The sequence below is a fragment of the Stegastes partitus genome, unplaced genomic scaffold, assembly GCF_000690725.1.
Source record: "Stegastes partitus isolate 25-593 unplaced genomic scaffold, Stegastes_partitus-1.0.2 Scaffold1265, whole genome shotgun sequence".
Classification (NCBI taxonomy): Eukaryota; Metazoa; Chordata; class Actinopteri; family Pomacentridae; genus Stegastes; species Stegastes partitus.
Genome location: NW_007578996.1, coordinates 80173 through 98205, shown reverse-complemented (window position 1 = coordinate 98205; position 18033 = coordinate 80173). Strand labels below are relative to the sequence as shown.

The window sequence follows — 18033 nt, the reverse complement described above, 5'->3', positions numbered from 1 at the left end:
CCTAAGTCACGCTGAAATTATTACAACCAAAAATGAATTCTGTAAAGCCTCAAAATACGCCGTTCATGATTTCACTGAATAAAAACAAAAGCCATACAAAGAAAACAAAACAAAGGATTACAAACAAAAGACAAAAGCATCTTGTACATCAGAACAGATTTTTGCAGATTTTATTGAACAGTTGGACAAACAGAACATTTCAGGTCACATGATTCATCTGCAGTTAGTAAGATTTGTTGTTATTTTTACAAGTTTGCCACCAAACTTTATATTACTCACGTTGAAAATAATTTATGTACAAACTCGACCAGCAAATAAAAAAAGAGCTTTTTTTGGCTCACCTTTCAACAAACAGCCATAAAATAGTTTTAAAATGAACTCAATCAGGCCTGAGTTGGTCACTAATGTTCTTATATAATAATGACCTTAAATCTCATGAATATAAAGTGACTTCAAACACATGTTGAGCTCAAACAGAAAAAACTCGAATAAACAAATATTCTAATACACAAATGTATCCTGTAGCTGGAGGTTTTCATGCTGCTGCTGAGATCCGCACACTGATATTGAATTAACAGAAACAGTAGCTTTCAGTCAGATGTTAAAGTTTAACACACATCACACAGGTGTGTGTGTTTTATTACTGGTGTTGTGTTGTTGTTGCTGTCGCTCACTTCCACACCTTGACGATGCCGTCTCTGGACGAGGTGACGATGAAGCCTTGCGTGGTCTGGAAGGTGGCGATATCAGTGATGATGTCATGGTGTCCCACAGGAAGAGATTCTGGGCCGCGACGAGGCGAATCCTCCACCACGCCGCTCTTCTGTTTACTGTGAATCTCCTACACACACACAAAGTTCAGTTTGACGTTCAGTAAACTGGCTGCTGTTCATTGTGTGTGTGCGCTTGTGTATTTGTGTGTACACCTGTTGTGTGCATGTGTGTCTACATATCTGTACAGCGTGCGTGTACTACCTGTGTGTATAGCAGTGCAGTGTGAGTGTGCCTGTGGGTGCACCTATACAGCGCTGTTCTACCTTAGCGGCACTCAAAGCGCTTTACAATGTTTTCTCACTCACCCATTCACACATACATTCAAACACCAATGGCAAGGTGCTGCCTGCCATTGGGAGCAACTTCAGGTTCAGTGTCTTGCCCAAGGACACTTCGACTGTGGAGGGGCCGGGGATCGAACCACCAACCTTACGATCAGAGGACAGCCGCTCTACCACCTGAGCCACAGCCGCCCACATACCTGTTTATGGTGCGTGTGTGTTTGTGTATACAACTGTACATTGTGCGTGTACATGTGCATAGTAGTGCATTGTGTGTGTGTGTGTGTGTGTGTGTGTGTGTACTTGTAAAGTGTTAATGTACCACTGTGTACCTATACTTGTACTGTGTGTGTCTGTGTACACCAGTGTGTATCTATACGTGTGTGTGTGTGTGTGTGTGTGTGTGTGTGTGTGTGCCCACCTGTACGACTTCTGTTCCCTCTATGATCTTGCGGCTGTACAGGACAGACGGACAGTGCAGTGAGTCGTTGGCTCCTCCTGCTACGATGTACGACCTCTCTGGATAGGCCAGGTCCCAGAACCTGAACACAGCCAATCAGACACTGCTTTAAAACCACATGTTCAGAGTCATGACTCAGCGTCTGCTGCCTCTGCAGGTTTGTTTTAGTTCCCAATAATTCACATTCAGCCGCTGTGATTCACTGTCATCTGTTTTTAACTGTCTGAGGAGGATTTCTCCAGAATTTCGCAGATGTTCTGTTGTTGGAGTCTGTTTCTGTCCTCAGAGGTAATTTACTGAAAGGAGGCTCAGACCAGAACTCTCTCTTGTTTTATATTGTTTTAATCATTTAATTTTCAGTGGCTGTTAAAAATGAGCAGCTGTGATGTTTGTTTAGAATTCTACCAAATCTGATTTCACGGACGAGTACAACTACAGCTCCTAAAATCACATCTGGTTCCTCCTCCGTCTGCAGCATCACTGTCTCCTTTTAAAGTGGCAAGATGGGATATTTTACAGAAACAGTGTCCTGAAAAAAATACATATAAAGGCTTTATAAGCATGGCAGTGTTTGTGTGGAGCTGATATCTAATAGGAGCAGCACACTGGCTTATTAAAGTGATCTAATCACGGACAGTAGAATTTTTATTATTATTATTATTATGAAGTTATGTACTTAGACAAACCTAATACAGTAACAGTTTTCAAATTATCAGCTGATTCAGCCTGTTTGGCTGCACGACTACATCCAAGATGATAATCACGATTATTTGATCAAAACTGAGGTTGAGATTATTATTAAAAACTTAATTCAACATGCAGCAGAATTTTCTATGAGCCGAAGAATTTAAACATCAAAACTTACAGTTGATCACATTCATTTATTCACATGATGAAGGTTAGTGCAGCCCTGCAGTACAGCTGCAGCTGCACTGTTTTGATTCACTCAGTTTTCAAAGAAACTGCTGTAAAAGTTACTGGCTGGTGAATATTTAGCATCAAAAAAGCCACATTTCTCCTTCGTGGCTGGTGGAGACCAAAAACAGAGCTTAAAGAGCCAAAAATTGGAAACAAACACGACTCTAAACATTTGACTGTTTGCCAGAAAGTTGAACAGATTCACCAGAAGGCTGTAAAAATCAGTTATCGCAGGTTTGTCTTCACTTATCAGCTTAGAGTCAGTTAAACTCTCCAGCTGGAAAAGAAGGTTTAATCCGTTTTGCATTTTCTAAATAATTTCATCAATTAAATGTCTAAAGAAATCCACATTGTAGATGAAAATAAGCAGCACATTGTTTATAAACTTGATTTTTAAAAGGCAGCGAATTTGTTGCAGGAAGGTTTTCTGGAGTTTTTTTCTGGTTCACACCTGATTCTCATGTCAGATCCGGCCGTCAGCAGCAGAGGATTCCCATCAGCAGGACTGCAGTAGATCCCGTTAACACTGTGAGGAGACGGCTGCAAACACACAAACACACACTCAGTGTTGGACAGTAACTAACTACAAGTACTTAGTTATTGTTGTAACTAAGTATTTCTGCTTTGCTGTACTGAAACTTTTACCTACGTAAGTAAAGCGTGCAGACAGAGGTACTGAACTGAAACTGGGAGATTCATAGCTACAGTTATTATTGTTCAGTTTGTCAAAGTTTAGGTTGAAATACATTCATCTGACTGTTTTGGCGTTTTTTTTAACAGATTTAGTATCTAGAACTGTTGAATGTTGCTGCTTATTGGTAAATTTCCAGACACACACGTACCTGCATCTCTGACAGTGGAGGTGCCGAGCTTGCCCACAGGGTGAATTTACGGTCTCCAGTCTCCATGTCCCACATGGACACTTCGTTGTTCCCCTGAACGGCTGCACAGACGGACACACCGATTTATCTTTTTTCAGACGTCATCACACGAACACAGATCAAATTGTTCAAACTAAACAGCTTCACTGAGGTTCAAAACACCTTTGAATCGGTCTGACCTGCGATCACTGATGACTGGTAGAGCGGGTGCATCAGCAGCCGTCTGATTCGTGCTCGGGCTGGGTGGGAGTGGTTTGAGATGGGGAGCTGAAACCGCATATCCCAGCAGGCCATGGTGCCGCTGCTGGTTCCTGCAGAGGACACACAAGTCGACTAGTTTTACAAAACTTTAACGTGACACAAACTGCAATTTAAAGTTACTACTCTTCGTCTTTTCCTGTGTGGGATGAAGCTCCGTGGAATTCCAGAACCAAATTCAGATTACAGCCTCAGCGTTTTCAGGTCAACAGATGTTTGACAGATATGTATTTATATAAAAGTAGAGGCACCTCGAAAATCAAATGCCCAATTACATTTTTGTTTTTACATTTTATATATTTTTGCTAAAAATCCTAAATATCAACAGGAGGATGGCTAAAGGGTCGATCTGCACTGGTGACTGTAGAGTTTTCCATTCATTCTAAGTTAGTTAGTTATTCTTAAAACAAATGTTAGCAACCTGTGTACAGACATATATATATTGCATACATTAAAGTTTTTTTATTTTATGTGTTTTTGCTTTTTGTTTTTTCCTGTTTTATTCGTGTAATTTCATTTCGTATCGAGGACCTTATGGACAAGGGGCTGTTTTTCTTTAAATTTTAAGGACATCTTTCAGCTTTGAACTGCATCATGACCCCCTTTGACTGTTGTTCTTTTACATATTTTAAAACTCTATCAGGTCCTCTTGTCCTCGTGCCTGTTGTCTGTTTGTTTATATTGAAAAAAAAATCTAAATAACATATTTTAAAAAATTTAAAAAAAAAAAAAAAAAAGATGAAGTTTTTTAAAATTTTAAATAAGTGCAGAGTAGATGAGCAATTGTGCCTCGTTTTATTAAATAGCTGTTTGCAGAAAATCAACAACATGATATCAGGTGATGATGGTCTCTGCATGTCGACATCGTTGACAAACTGGTCGGGTATTAATAAAAACCTCACAGTGGATGTGTGAATGTACAAACAGACCCAGGCACAGCCAGCACTGGTGCATGTCCACGGTGAAGGAGGTGATGAGTCCGAGGCGGAGGTCGTGTCGCAGTGTCCAGGCGTTGGAGTTGGAGCGAAGGTCCCAGCCGACCAGTGAGCCATTAACAGTGGCGTAGGCCAGCACCGACTGGGCGCCTGAGTTGAAGTGGTGGATGTCGACCGCACAGCCGTCCTCCTGCAGGTCCAGAGACCTGAGACGGGCACATCTGTCAACATCTTCCAAACGCAGCCAGAACCCAACCAGCTCTCAGAAATGATGATTAATCAACAGTACACCGTCCTTAAAACAGCCTCAAATTTAAACGTGCAGAAAATGGGTCGATGGGCAATTTAAAAAATAAAAAACAATTATTTCAGAGAGTATTTGATATGTCAATCTAAAGTTTCAAGCCAATCACAGATGGTCCAGCAGAAGGACTCTGATGATTTGAGATGGAATAAAGATGTTTCTTCAGAACAGAAGCCTCTTTAACAAAAGTGAAATGTCTTCAAGAACCGAAAAGAGAAGTCTAAGTTGCTTTTGCTCTGTGATGAATCAACAATATCAGCTGGCTTTGCTAACTGATGATTCGTTTAATGTCAAGGCAAAAAAGCCAAAGTTTTTCGGTGACCAGAGAAATGTGAATTTTTGATAGTTTCACAGTTTTATGTGATGATAAACTCACATTTGGAACTACTAATGAGTATTTTCTAAACTTATATTTACAAAAGAAAATAAATGTCAGATGTACAGATAATTAAATTGTGATTTGGAACATTGTGGTGCTGCGGCGACATCAGAAAAAGAAAAACAGATCAGTTTCCAGTTATATCGTACGAACTTAAAACACTGAGAGCAGATAACTGGAAATGTTCTTAAAAGATACTTTCACATTATCGCAGTGCGTTATTTATATCTGAATGTGGAAACGGTGCACAGGTAACAGATCATTTCAGAAAATTGTCTCCTTTACATGATTTAAGCTTTCCTTGCTTGTGATGAGACATTCTGCTGTCATTGATCACGACAGATGATATATTGATTAGTCACGTATCCATGGAGCCTTCAGTGGCCCTCCAGAGAATCATACTTTCCTCTGAACAGTCCTGTGCATTTTAAAATCCTTCATCGTGTGCACCACGTTCCTAAATGTATCTGTTCACACTGTAATAATGTGAAAATATTTATCTATAACACGATTTTATCACGTTATAACATGATAAATATTGTAACAATTAACTCTAAATAGCACATGAAACTGATTCGTTTTTCTATTTTTTTCTGCTATGACAGCAAGATCTCACAGTGGTTTGTTACTTTAAAAGATTGCAGCAATTTACTAAATCAGCTTCTACATGAGCTCAGCATAAACTAGATTCAGGTCCCACAAAGAAACAAAGCCACAAGCTGGAGGATGGACGACCTGGATCATGTTGGATACTATGGATAATATTATACCAGTAAAGCCAGGGTGTAGAGAGCCTGGGCTTGTTGCCTGTGGATGTGTTTCCGTTACCTGGTCTGGAAGGGCTGCACTTTGGGGGACTTTGGTGGTTTATTCGCTTCGACTGCGAGCAGCTGGATGGAGCCGTTATCGGAGGCCACGGCCAGGTAATGTGAGCCCTGACAGAAGGTGAGCGTCTTCACGTGACCTCCGATACGAGAGTAAGTCAACACCGACCTGCAGGGACAGAGTGAGCTGTTAACGATCTGTAAAACAATGATTTCTGTTTATTCATTCAACCTTTATTTATACAGACAGGGTGACAGTTTACACTGGACCTCACTTTCTTTCCATTCTGCTACACTCTGTACTTGCATGTATGTACTTTCTATCACACTACGTTTATTTACAGCTTTTTTTAAGATGCAGATTTGACACAATGGATATTATATAAGAAGCTTTAAAGATACAACACACAGTTACAGATTAAACCAGTGGACATTTTAGATTTGGTTTTATTTTTTAGATTTTTTTATAATTTTAGAATATTTTTGGTATTTGTACATTTGTTTTTCTTTTTTTAATGTTTTTTGAACAGTTTTTTTTTAATTATCTTGTGTTTAAGATGTTTTCTTAAAAGTTGACATATTTAAGGTTTTAATTTTTTTTTAAATGTTTATTTGTTTTTTTATTTAGAATATGATTTCAAATTTACTCATATTTTCTGTAATTTTTAAAAAATATATATTTTATATTTTTTAGCTTCTGTTTTTTTTCAGATTGTTCAGAATTTTTCTCTTTTAATGTATTCCTTTTTACTTTTTTAAATGACGTTTCAGATATTTTGGATCTATTTTACATGGTTTGATTACAAAGTAAATGTTTTTTTTAGTTGTATTCATTTAGAACGTTTTTTCAAATTTTTAAATATTTTTAAGTAATTTATTGGATATTTAGATTCTTCTTTTATATTAGATATTAGCCTGCTTAATGGATCCATTCTTACTGTGTCAGCATCGTGAGCTTCCAGTTTCCACATCCCACCGTGTGAGCTGTCTGTTGGAGTAGGACCGACTTCTAAACAAGCAGGAAGAATCTGGAAACTGCCTCTGAGCAGGCCTCTTTCTTAGTGGAATTAGACTTTAAAACAGCAGAACAGAGCAGCTCAGGGGTGAAAGCGGCCCGACAGACTCACCGGGTGGTCGTGGTCTTTCCCTCCATCTTCTGACTGTCCCAGACTTTGACAGTGCCGTCGTTTGACGCCGTGGCAAAGATGGAGTGTTCGTCTGAGACTCGGATGCGGTTCACTGCAGCTTTGTGTTCGTGGAGGTGAGCCACCAGCAGACCTTTGGGGTGCCACCCTGAAACAACACAGTTCTGTTAGGTCACTTTCGTCAGATGCAGCACCCCCTGTCTGCAATGTACTGTGGCTACAGAGCGTTACCGGGTGGAGGTGGTCGGCTCTCCCACTCGGCGCTCTCCATCATGTGCTTGGCCATGCGCTCGGCGCTGCACTGCTCCCTCTTCTGCTGCACCAGCTGCTGCAGCTCTGCCTTGCAGGTGTTGATGCGTCGCTGGTAGGCCGGACCGCTCGCCACCGACTGCAACACTGGAACAGCCGGAGCTACAGCACTCTTCCTGATCTGACTGACCGGCCCGTCAGTGGCCTGAAAACAGATTCAAATTACATTTCACCAACTGTAGACTGAGTTGGGATGATGTTTCACATCATTAAACAACCAGTTCAACTTGAATATTTCACCCAAACTGAGATGGACAGGTGTGGGGGCATTTAGTTTCAGGTGCTACCTAAAGGTTCAGGGTGCAGGATTTGGGGAGGCCTAAACATTGAATACTATAATCAGAATTATATTTTACTGTGTAATGACCTAAAAGTAAAACTAATTGTTTTTGTCACCTTAAAATGAACAATTTCCCACTACACATTGAGCAGTGCACCATCATCTTTCCACAGCAGCCCAGAAAGGAGAAACCAAACAATGACTGTAGGGGGCTTTAGGTTTTTAGCGATCACTGTAGGTTTTATTGTAGGCCTATAAGATCAACGTGATGTTAGTGGTGTTCAGTTCGCGCCAATAAACCTTTAAAGAGAATCAATGTCTGAAAAATTACAATCATCATGTGTAGTTGTGCTTCTCAAATGTGAATATTTTCTGGTTTCTTTCCTCTTCTCTGACAGCTCAATAGAGAAACAATCCACATATTGATCGACAATGGGAAAGAAACATAAATAGTTTGGTTAAAAAGTTTCCTATTTTCATTTTTTATTTCCGCCTGCACTGAAACACAGCGGTGCACTGAGCTAAAGGCTTAAAGATGAAACCATTTTTACTGTCTTAGTTTAGCGTGCTAGCATGTAAACATGAATAATTAGCAGTGAATGCAAAATAGATCATCAGATGAAAAGTCACCAGGATACATCGCCTGGTTGACAAAGATACTGCCAGCTGTCACAATCATAACATTTCAGTCGATTAATTGTCAGAAAAATAATTGCAATTTATTCGTCTTGTTCTTTTTGTTTTAAATCCAACAAATCTCCTTCTCCAAGTTATTGTTGTCTTCTTCTGGCTGTCCTGTTTGGTTTTGCAGCTAAATCTGTGATGTCTGTGTCAACAGATGCTCATTAAAATGTAGTTGGTCGAAGATTGGAAACTAAGTAGTTTGAAACAATCTGTCGGTGCCATTTAACCACAGCAAAAGAAGAAAGATAAAAACTGTTTGATGCAGCTGTTACTATACAGATGAATGGAAATGATTCTCATTCTAAATTTCTTGGTAATCCTTTTATGAGCTATAAGGACATATTTTAAGTTTTGGACTAACTGACTGTTGGTTACAAGCAGAAGATGTTCAACAGGTCAGTCAAAAATAAACCAAACCAGAGCCAATGAAGTAAACAATCAAACTGAAGTCATAATGAAGTTGCATTACTGATAAAATTCTGACATGGGCCCACTCAGAGTGGAAATCTGGCCCACATTCAGACTACAGTTTAATCTCTGATGTGACTGTTTAGACGTTCAGTGTGGCCACTAATAAGAAACACATGTTTCTGTGCAACAACAGCAGCCAACTGGACGCAAACACTTTGTGCTAATGAAAGAAAGACACTGACAGCTTGTTTAATAAGGAGACAAAGAGACAAACATCTCACTGCTGCCAGGAAATAGACATCATATACAAAGGGCAGAAATTGACCTACTATCAGATATTTCATTAGTCGAGACCAAATTTACTCTAAAACTCAATCAATATCAGTCTACCTCAGTGTTTACTGCTGAGCAAGTCCTGAATATTTTTTTGCAGTATGTTACCGTAATCTGCAAAAGCATGTGCATTTTTTTAACTTCACTTAGGTAATGTGAATTACTTTAAAAAAAAAAAAAAAAAGGCACATAAAGGGGGAAGGAAACTGGCTGAAATTGAAACTGGAACTCTTTTCAAAGGGTCTTAACTAATGTTTATTTAGTGTGGATTATGTTCAGGATGAATCAATCAGCTGTTTGGTCTCTTAAAACGTCACAAATGTCCAAAAAGGTAGATTGGTGTTTCCTCAATTGTCGTGTTTTGTTCAAAGATTTTTAGTTTTCTGTCAAACAGAAGGAAAGAAGCCAGAAAAGATTCACATTTAAGAAGCTGCAATCACAGAATTTCTCCAGCTGGTGAACTGAGTTTCTGACTGGTGGTCAAACAGCAGAAGTCTTTTTAAATACATCACCTGTGTCTTTAAGACATATTTTCACCATCCTGTGACATTTTAGCAACCAAACAATGAAAATAAACCAAAAATCATCAGCAGATTAATCAGAAGTGAAAATAATTGTTAGCTTTTGCACTAAAAATGTTGAATTAATAGTAGTTTCTACTGAATTCGGAGTCCAACTGGAGGTAGAGTGAAAATGACAATCAATTTTGCAGATTATTTACTAGATTATTCAATCAGCTGTTTGGTCTCTAAAATGTTAGAAAATGTTGAAAAATGTTGATCAGTGTTCCCTCAAATGTCTCGTTTTGTCCAAAGATGTTCAGTCACAGAGGAGGAAAGAAACCAGAAAATCTTCACATTTAAGATGCTGCGATCACAGAATTTATTTATTATTAAAAAAATATTCCACTGATTAATGGATTATCAGAATAGCTGGAGGTTAATTTAGTAGTTGATAATTAATCAGTTAAAGGCTGCAGCTGTAGTCCTACATAAGCAGGTTTTGGACTTGTGGCTTGTGAACACATTCTGGTTAAAACGCTCTGTATGAAAACAGTGCAGGGCAAAATCGGTTTCTAGTTTAACAGGCGGCAGACAAACACCAGTAAACCTGCAGCTCCTGCAGCATTGGAGGGTTTGACTTACGGTGACGGCCTGCGAGGACGGCGGCTCCTGAGAACCAAACATGCTCTTCCACTCCTCATTCATGGTGGAGTCCTGCTTCGTGTGCTTCCTCGCTGCAGGGGGGGAAAAAACACAACAGGTACATGCAAACCGGATGTCAGACCTTTCTAATGCCACACAGCTCCATAAATGTCCCCACACATGCTCAGCAGATGCAGCCACAACTGCTTATAATTCCAAAAATGTTTATCTGGAAACTGAAGGTTTATCAGTCACAATAACAGAGGACAAAATAATCAAACGGGTTGAGATGCGATTAATTGTTTCTAATTAAAAAACATTGTGAACTGAGATTAAAAACTGGGTGGAAACTTTAGAACATGTCACAAATCTGTAAAATAAATCTAATTTCAAGAGAAAGACAGCTGTAGAGCTCAGCTAGGTCTGATCAGATGAGCTTATTTGCTGTGCGGGAGGATGTGAGGTTTGTCAGGTGTCTACAGCACAAAGGGAAAATGATTAATGTGGGAGATTTGAGAGAGGACTTTTCTCGAGGCTCTTTCTCTGTCTTTTTCAAAGAGCTCGGCTGCAGACGGCAATAATTAGCTCTGCTGACTTGCACAGAAACATCTGGAGCTCAGGGTTAGTTATGACCTGGTCATGGAGACACACAGATCTGGAATTCAAAGGCTCGACTCCCACGCTGCCTCACATTTATCTGAGACACTCTGTCGACTTTAACTAAAGGAGGCTGGCGTTTGTTTACTGCAGACTGACCGACTGTCAAACACAGAAGAACAGCAGATTCACCCTGAAGGAAACCTGAATCTTTTTAATTATTACTGATCACAAGCGCTGCAACGATGATTCTCATTGGTGACAATTTTCTGGATGTCTGTGAAGATTCTCAGTCAACCAGGTCATGGTTATGCTGGTAGATTAATCGTAGCAGCTGGACTTGCTTGAGTTCCTTGAAAACGTTTCACCTCTCATCCAAGAGGCTTCATCAATTCTGACCAACTAGTTGGGAGTTCCAGGTACTTATATCCTAAAGGAGCAATTAACACCTGAGTTTCGGTTTCAATTGGGGGTTTGTTGCTCCTCCCCCTCGTTATGTGGGTCGTTAGTACTCCCAATGTCACATCATTGCCGAGATGGAATCCTGGAAACGTCGTCAAGGAACTCAAGCAAGTCCAGTTGCTACGATTAGTCTACAAGAATAATTTTTTGGATGAATCTTTGAACTGTTTGGTCTCTAAAATGTCACAAAATGGTGAAAAATGTGGATCAGTGCTTTGTGTTGTTTTGTCCAAAGATATTCACTTTACTGTCACAGAGAGGGAAAGAAACCAGGAGATATTTACATTTAGGAAGCTGCAGTCACAGCATTTACACAGTTTTTTAAAAAATTACTTATTATAGCTGGTGTAAAAAAAATAGTGATTCATTTAACTGTTTCTGGCTGGTGGTCGAACAAAAGAAGCTCACCTGCAATCTGCTGATTATGACGGAGTGTTTTGAAAGTCAGAAGTGGCATTAAAGTAAACATAATCTTTCTGTTATGCTTTCTAACAGACAGTAGGAAATCATGCATCCAAAGTAAAATAAGTTTCTGGTTGCAGACAGCTGATTGTTTATGATCCTGAGCTGCTTCTCTTCAGATTTTATTCAAATTTTCTGCAGATAATTCCCTTATGTACATTAACAGTCCCATAACCTTTACTGCACCTCCACCTGCAGGACAAATTTTAAGCCAACACTTTATAGCAAGGCAGATAACTAAAATCATTACAAATGTTCATACAAGCATCAAATTTGGGATGCTCACTACTTATCAGCTGCTCATTTAGGAAAAAAAAAACTGGGATGATGGATGATGCATTAGCCACTTAAAAAATTGAAACAAACAGTCGCCATTTTTAAAGATGGTGGACTTTGGCATCATATTGTGGATTTTTAAAATATCTTTTAGCTCTAAATTTTATGACATTACCATTGTTTTACACATTTTTGACACCTTATTTCTGGCAACATAAAGCATCTACGAACCTTCTAAATACGGTAAAATCTCATTGATTCAAAGTCATAAAGGAGAAGCTTAAATCTATCAAACAAACGGATACTGACGAGACCATAAAAACACTTTGAATCAAGCTGCTACTTTGAATTATCCGAGCTTGAATTAACACAGTTTTACTGTAGCCGGAAAAGTCTATATTAAATGGGTTTGTTAGGAGTTGGGTCAGTAGTAAGGACGAGTTCCAGGAATCCATCAAGGCAATACTGCTAACACTGATACTAAACTGCATGCATATCACATCGCAAGATTGCTATACGTTAATGCATATGCCAAGACAAAACAAAACATACTATTAAGATGTAAATTGTCTTGTTAGACCATACAAATTTGACTTTTACATGCAAAATTACAGATATTTTGACCCCAAAACCAAGCAAATCTCTCTACAAGATGATGCGGTTTAAAAATACAAACGATCACATATTGGAAAATCTGTCTGAAAATTTGCGTGGCTAAAGTTCTTTAATGAAAAATTTGCGGTGTTGGACACACGGGCCAGTTTTGGTGCCTGTATGGCCCAATGAAGGATTCTTCTAGCATTTGCAGTGATCTGATCCACTATTAAAGGCTCCTAAACACATGTAGTGATATATTATGGACTAGTGTATCTGTGAAAGCTCTAGTATAATTCAAGTGTAATTTACTGATCATTCTTTTGAATCTCTACATAAACGGTGGCACTGAAAGAGGATGAAAGAGTGGCAGAACTGCTGAATATGGAAATACACTAAGAAAGTCTCTATACATTTAAAAAAAAAAAGAGGGAAAAAAAAGGAAAGTTCAAGAAGAATAAAAGGGGAAAAAATAAAGGAGGTGATTATTTGAAGGAACCAAACAAACAAAAAACACAACATAGATTAAAACATCCATAACTAGTCACATATTAGTTTAAACTTAGTAAAATCCTTGTTGTGGTTTATTTTAATGTCACTAGTTAGAAATAAGTCCACAGCATGACGACGCAGCTATTAGCATCGATATAAAAACTAGTTAAGGTTAATGTTAGACGTCAAAGGTCCCATGAAATGAACCATTATCATTTTCTTCTGCAGTTTGAAGATCTAAAAGATAAACCGACAGCAGAATCCAGACCTCTCAGTATAGAGACCTGCAGGTTAAACATGATGAACCGACTGACTGGATTGGATTTTTACGCACCAATGCTCAACGAGGAAGAAAAAACTACCAAGAGGATTAAAGGGAAAAATATTAATATTAAAATATGCAAAAATGCATATGTTGACAGGATTTGGGCACTCGATAAGACAGAGGATCAGGGCCATGAAGAAACAACATGAAAGAAGGTGTTTTTAATTTCATGGGACCTTAAAGTGTTTTATTGCTTTCACAGCGAGCATGCAGCATCACTTCAGACTTAAACACAAGGAACAATGTACCAGATGCTGCAGCGATGGACTCTGAAATGAACAGAAAGGACGTTTTAATACGAAGCACATGGACTTGATTGCAGTTTAAGTGTGGCAAGAATACACGGCAGTTTACTGGAAAACAACTGAGTTTAACTGGAAATTTGAATGTTTCTCTTTGTAACATCTGGAATTAAGAGACATCCGCTCCTGACTTTGAAGAATAGCTCATTTATCAGAGTCCTGCTCTGTGAACAAACACAACAGCTGAGGATGATTTCCAATAAATGGCTGTATTTGCCATCGAAGAAAGAAGAAGGTAAAGTTTGAGGCTCCTGACAATGAAGATGGGAAGTGAGATCAGCAGTAGAACATACAGTGCTACAGTGTCAGCCACAACAATAATCTATCGATGTATAGATTCTCCATCAGCATCATCAGGATTAGTCTGATCATCTCAGATTCATCCCAACAAACCTAAACATACAGCCTGAGTTAGAAAGCCCAAAAGCATTTGGAAACTAGTCTACAATCAACTCCAAAACAGTCTAAAACCAGGTCTTAAGCCAAGACCGAAGACAATACAAAACACATGTAAAACAGGTGTAAAACCATTCAAAAATTAAGTCCAAGCCAAATCTAAAACCAGTCCAAAAGCAGTCCAAAGCTGGCAAAAATAATGTCCAAAGTTTTTAAACAAGACCAAAATCAGTTCAAAACCATTCTAAAACATCTCTAAAACCAGTCGAAAATCAAGTCTGAACAAAGTCTAACACCAAGATCAAAATCAGTTTAAAACAAGCTTAAAACCAGACTGAAACCAAGTCTTAACAAAGTCTAAAACCAAGACTAAAACAAATTTAAAGCAAGTCTAAAATCATTCCAAAACCTGTCTAAAATCAAGTCTAAATAAAGTTCAAACCAAATGTGAAACCAGCGTAAAGCCACGACCAAAACAGTAACGAAACTAGTTCAAAGCAAGACCAACACTAATGTAAAATCAGGTTCAAATCAAGTCGAAAACCAGAACAAAAATACATTCAAAACAAGACTTGTTAAAACAAGTTTAAAACCAGTCCAGAATCAGTGTAAAAAGCAGTCCAAAACGAGCCCTGAACCACTCTAAAACCAAGTCCAAAACCATTCCATAACTACGACTACAGTAGTCTAAAACCAGTCTAAAGTCTGTACAAAAGCAGCACAAAACTAGTTGAAAACCAAGAAGCTGAAAGAGAAAAAATGCAGTTTCAATAAAACTAAATATCTGAACTGATCAGCAGTGACCTGAGCTGCACTCGCCGGGTTTCTGTTTCTGGACTCAGATCCAGATTTAATTAATGATAATCTGCTTTTTTATTTTTATTTTTTTTACAACCTTTTAGCTGAATAATGTTGTGGTGACAGCATCAAACTCTCTGTGAACTTCCTGTATGACTATAAATGAAGCATTAAGCACAGTCATGTTGATATAATTCATCACATCATGTAACTTGTGCTGAGGTGCCAAAGGGGACACATTTCAACAACATTCCCTCAGGCTGTTCCTGAGATATTGTGGAAAACCTGAAAACATAACACCTTCAGTCCCTGCTGACGTTGGCGCAGAAGCATGAATCAGCACATTCTCTAGCTGTCGTTTAGTGGTATCGATCCAGTCAGACAGTTCTGATTTTATTTGGTTTCAGGTGAATTTTAATAAAACTCTCTTGCCAAAAAATGTGTGCAGGTTTCTGGATGATCCTCTGATTCACTGGAACCAATTCCTACTTAGTCTATTCAAACTGCTGCCTATGTGTCTGACCTAAAAAAAAAAAAAAAACTGAGTTAAGTGAGAATATGCGTTTGTTTTTTTTAAAACGTATCTGAAAATGCATTTAGGAAGTGGAAGGGAAATGGAAAGTCAAATGTCTCATGGCATATAAAATGTCCTAAATAACACCAAATTCCCACCTCACGCTGTCTAAGGCCAATGACTGAACAGCTGCTGTCAAAGATGTGAGCAATAATTTATTCAGCCAATGAAGTGATTCACCAGCTGATCATAAACACAATCGGGGTTCAGTTTCCCAGCTGAAGAAGGCGACACTGTTCCGATTCGAGGGTTTCTTTGCAATGCCAGGTATTGCCTACCTCTCTTGTCCTCCGCCTCAGCCTTGGGTTTGACCAGGTCAACTTGGCGGCCGGTGATGCCGAGCATCGCCAGGTCAATGACGCCGGTCTGCACCGCCTCCCCCAGGTGGCTCTGCTCGCCCATGTTGGCTTTGGCCTTGTTGGATTTCAGCATGAAGTCTTTGAGCGCCAGCAGCTTGTCCTCCTCCGCCTCGGTCATCCCCTGAACACCGGAGGACACGAAGCAGGACAGAGTGAACACGGAGAGATGGACCGGTTTTTAGTCAGGACCCTGAATGCAAACCAGGTCACAAGGACCCTCCTTTATAGAGTCCATTCAGCAGCAGGAGAGGTTCTGCTCTACCAGACCTAACTACACTTATCTCATTTTCATATCATACACTAAAACTAAAGGATATACAACTTATTTAAAGGCCTAAATTCAAGCTCTGCAGTTAGTCGAAAACACATTAATGAGCTTCATATGCACTGGAGCACCAAATGTGGTTTAATCCACCACTGAAAACAGTCCCCAACAAATGCACTGTTTCCTACTGTTGGATTAACTTTCTTAAAAAATAAAGTCAGCAACTGTTTTAGGAGATTAGAGAAAAAAATAAAATGCTCTACACTGATTGGTTGATTGATTGATTGACTGATTGATTATAAAGTGAAATGACGCACAACTTGCAATCCTTCCTGTTCAGTGTTTGGTGTTTAAAGTTTGTTGGAAACAAAAAGAACCATAAACACAAGGAAAGCTAAAGGGGGAAGAGACTGATTGATTGAATTTTTCACCTTTATTATTTTTTATTATATTTCATTTTATTAACATTTTACTTTACATTTCTACATTATTTAATTGTCCTTTTTTGATGTGCATTAGTCTCTAAATCCGTTTTCAACATCTATGCTTTGTCAGTTTCTTGTGAAGCACTTTGAACTGCATCTGATTTCTTCGGAAAGTGCTATATAAATAAACTTAGATTGACTACAGAGTTGACTGCAAACTTCAGCTGGATTTGAACCAGGAGCACCACTGCTGTTCATGACTGTTGTCAGAGTTAAACGAGACTTAAAGAGCGACAAAGTCAATTCAAAAACTTGAACAGTGGAAGCTTTAACATTTATCTAAAACGCGATTCCACAATCGGCTTTGTTTCCTGCATCCGCTGCCCCGATTTTCATCTTTGTCCGTGTTCACCTTTGATGCTGTTACCAAATATCGAATGAAAACCACTGAATCAGACAACAGTCATTTATAAAGCTAATCTAAGCTGCATCCTGTAACTGCTGAAAGACATTGGTGTGCTGGGATGAAGAAGTGAAGACTAAAGAGCTGGACTAAAAAAAAATGTAAATACAAAAATACGACATATCAGATCTGATTAGAGCAGTCAGTTTGAATCTGCCTTCAAACACCCTGAGAGCCGCTCTGACCTGATCCGACGCCACATATCTGAAGTCCCGGCAAAAAATATTTGTTTAAATTTGAGTCGATGAATTTGATTTGTGCTTTGTGTGTGAATAAATCAGATATTTCTGACTTATACTCACACAGACGAGAACCAGAGGGCTGCACTACGAAGGAAGATTAATGTAACAGCAGGTATGTTGAGCCTAAAGTCAAAGTTTTTAGTGTAAGAAGGTGGATCTTGCTAGATTACCACGGTAACTGATGCTGCAAAGCTATATTGTCGGGGTAATGGATTTTGTGCAGCCAGATTGACATGGGAACTGATGCAACAAAGCAAACCTTCCTTCATTTGATTAAAGTGATGCTGAGGAGAATGTGTGTAGCTTGTTTCAACTCTGAAACAGAGATAAAGTTAGGGTGTAGCGAGATCGCCACAGTAACTGATACCACACAGCTAGATCTTCATAGTAATTGATGTTGTGCAGCCAGATCATCGCAGTAACTGATGCAACACAGCTAGATCGCCATGGTTGCTGATGCCATAACACTAGATTGCCATGGTAACTGATAAAGAATGATGAAGTTAACAAAGAAACTGATAACGTCCGATTGATGTCATTATCTCTGACTGAGGTTTGAGGTTTTGTTCAGCCAGCCTACACAAAGAAAGCCTGGTTTTGTCAAACTTGCTTCATAGTACAACCGTTGATCAGAGAGGTGAGTCTGAATCTGCCTTCAAACACCCCGAGAGCCACTCAAA

At 39.0% G+C, this 18033-nt stretch overlaps 1 protein-coding gene across 2 annotated transcripts in view; it reads right to left on the bottom strand.

Annotated features, from left to right (window-relative positions):
- Window positions 1–144: 144 nt before the first annotated feature.
- Window positions 145–18033, bottom strand: part of pik3r4 (phosphoinositide-3-kinase, regulatory subunit 4) — a 30289-nt gene continuing 12400 nt past the window's right edge. Inside the window, exons 11-22 of one of the 2 annotated variants that reach the window (XM_008297967.1) lie at window positions 15878–16079; window positions 13778–13798; window positions 10322–10413; window positions 7391–7613; window positions 7142–7307; window positions 6019–6183; window positions 4502–4713; window positions 3494–3625; window positions 3276–3376; window positions 2885–2973; window positions 1477–1597; window positions 145–841 (exon numbers count right to left, since the gene is read on the bottom strand). In XM_008297967.1, the coding sequence (XP_008296189.1) occupies window positions 671–841; window positions 1477–1597; window positions 2885–2973; window positions 3276–3376; window positions 3494–3625; window positions 4502–4713; window positions 6019–6183; window positions 7142–7307; window positions 7391–7613; window positions 10322–10413; window positions 13778–13798; window positions 15878–16079 (1695 nt within the window). In that variant the 3' untranslated portion in view covers window positions 145–670. The remainder of the gene's footprint in view (window positions 842–1476; window positions 1598–2884; window positions 2974–3275; window positions 3377–3493; window positions 3626–4501; window positions 4714–6018; window positions 6184–7141; window positions 7308–7390; window positions 7614–10321; window positions 10414–13777; window positions 13799–15877; window positions 16080–18033) is intronic. The other variant, XM_008297968.1, reaches the window with a different exon arrangement.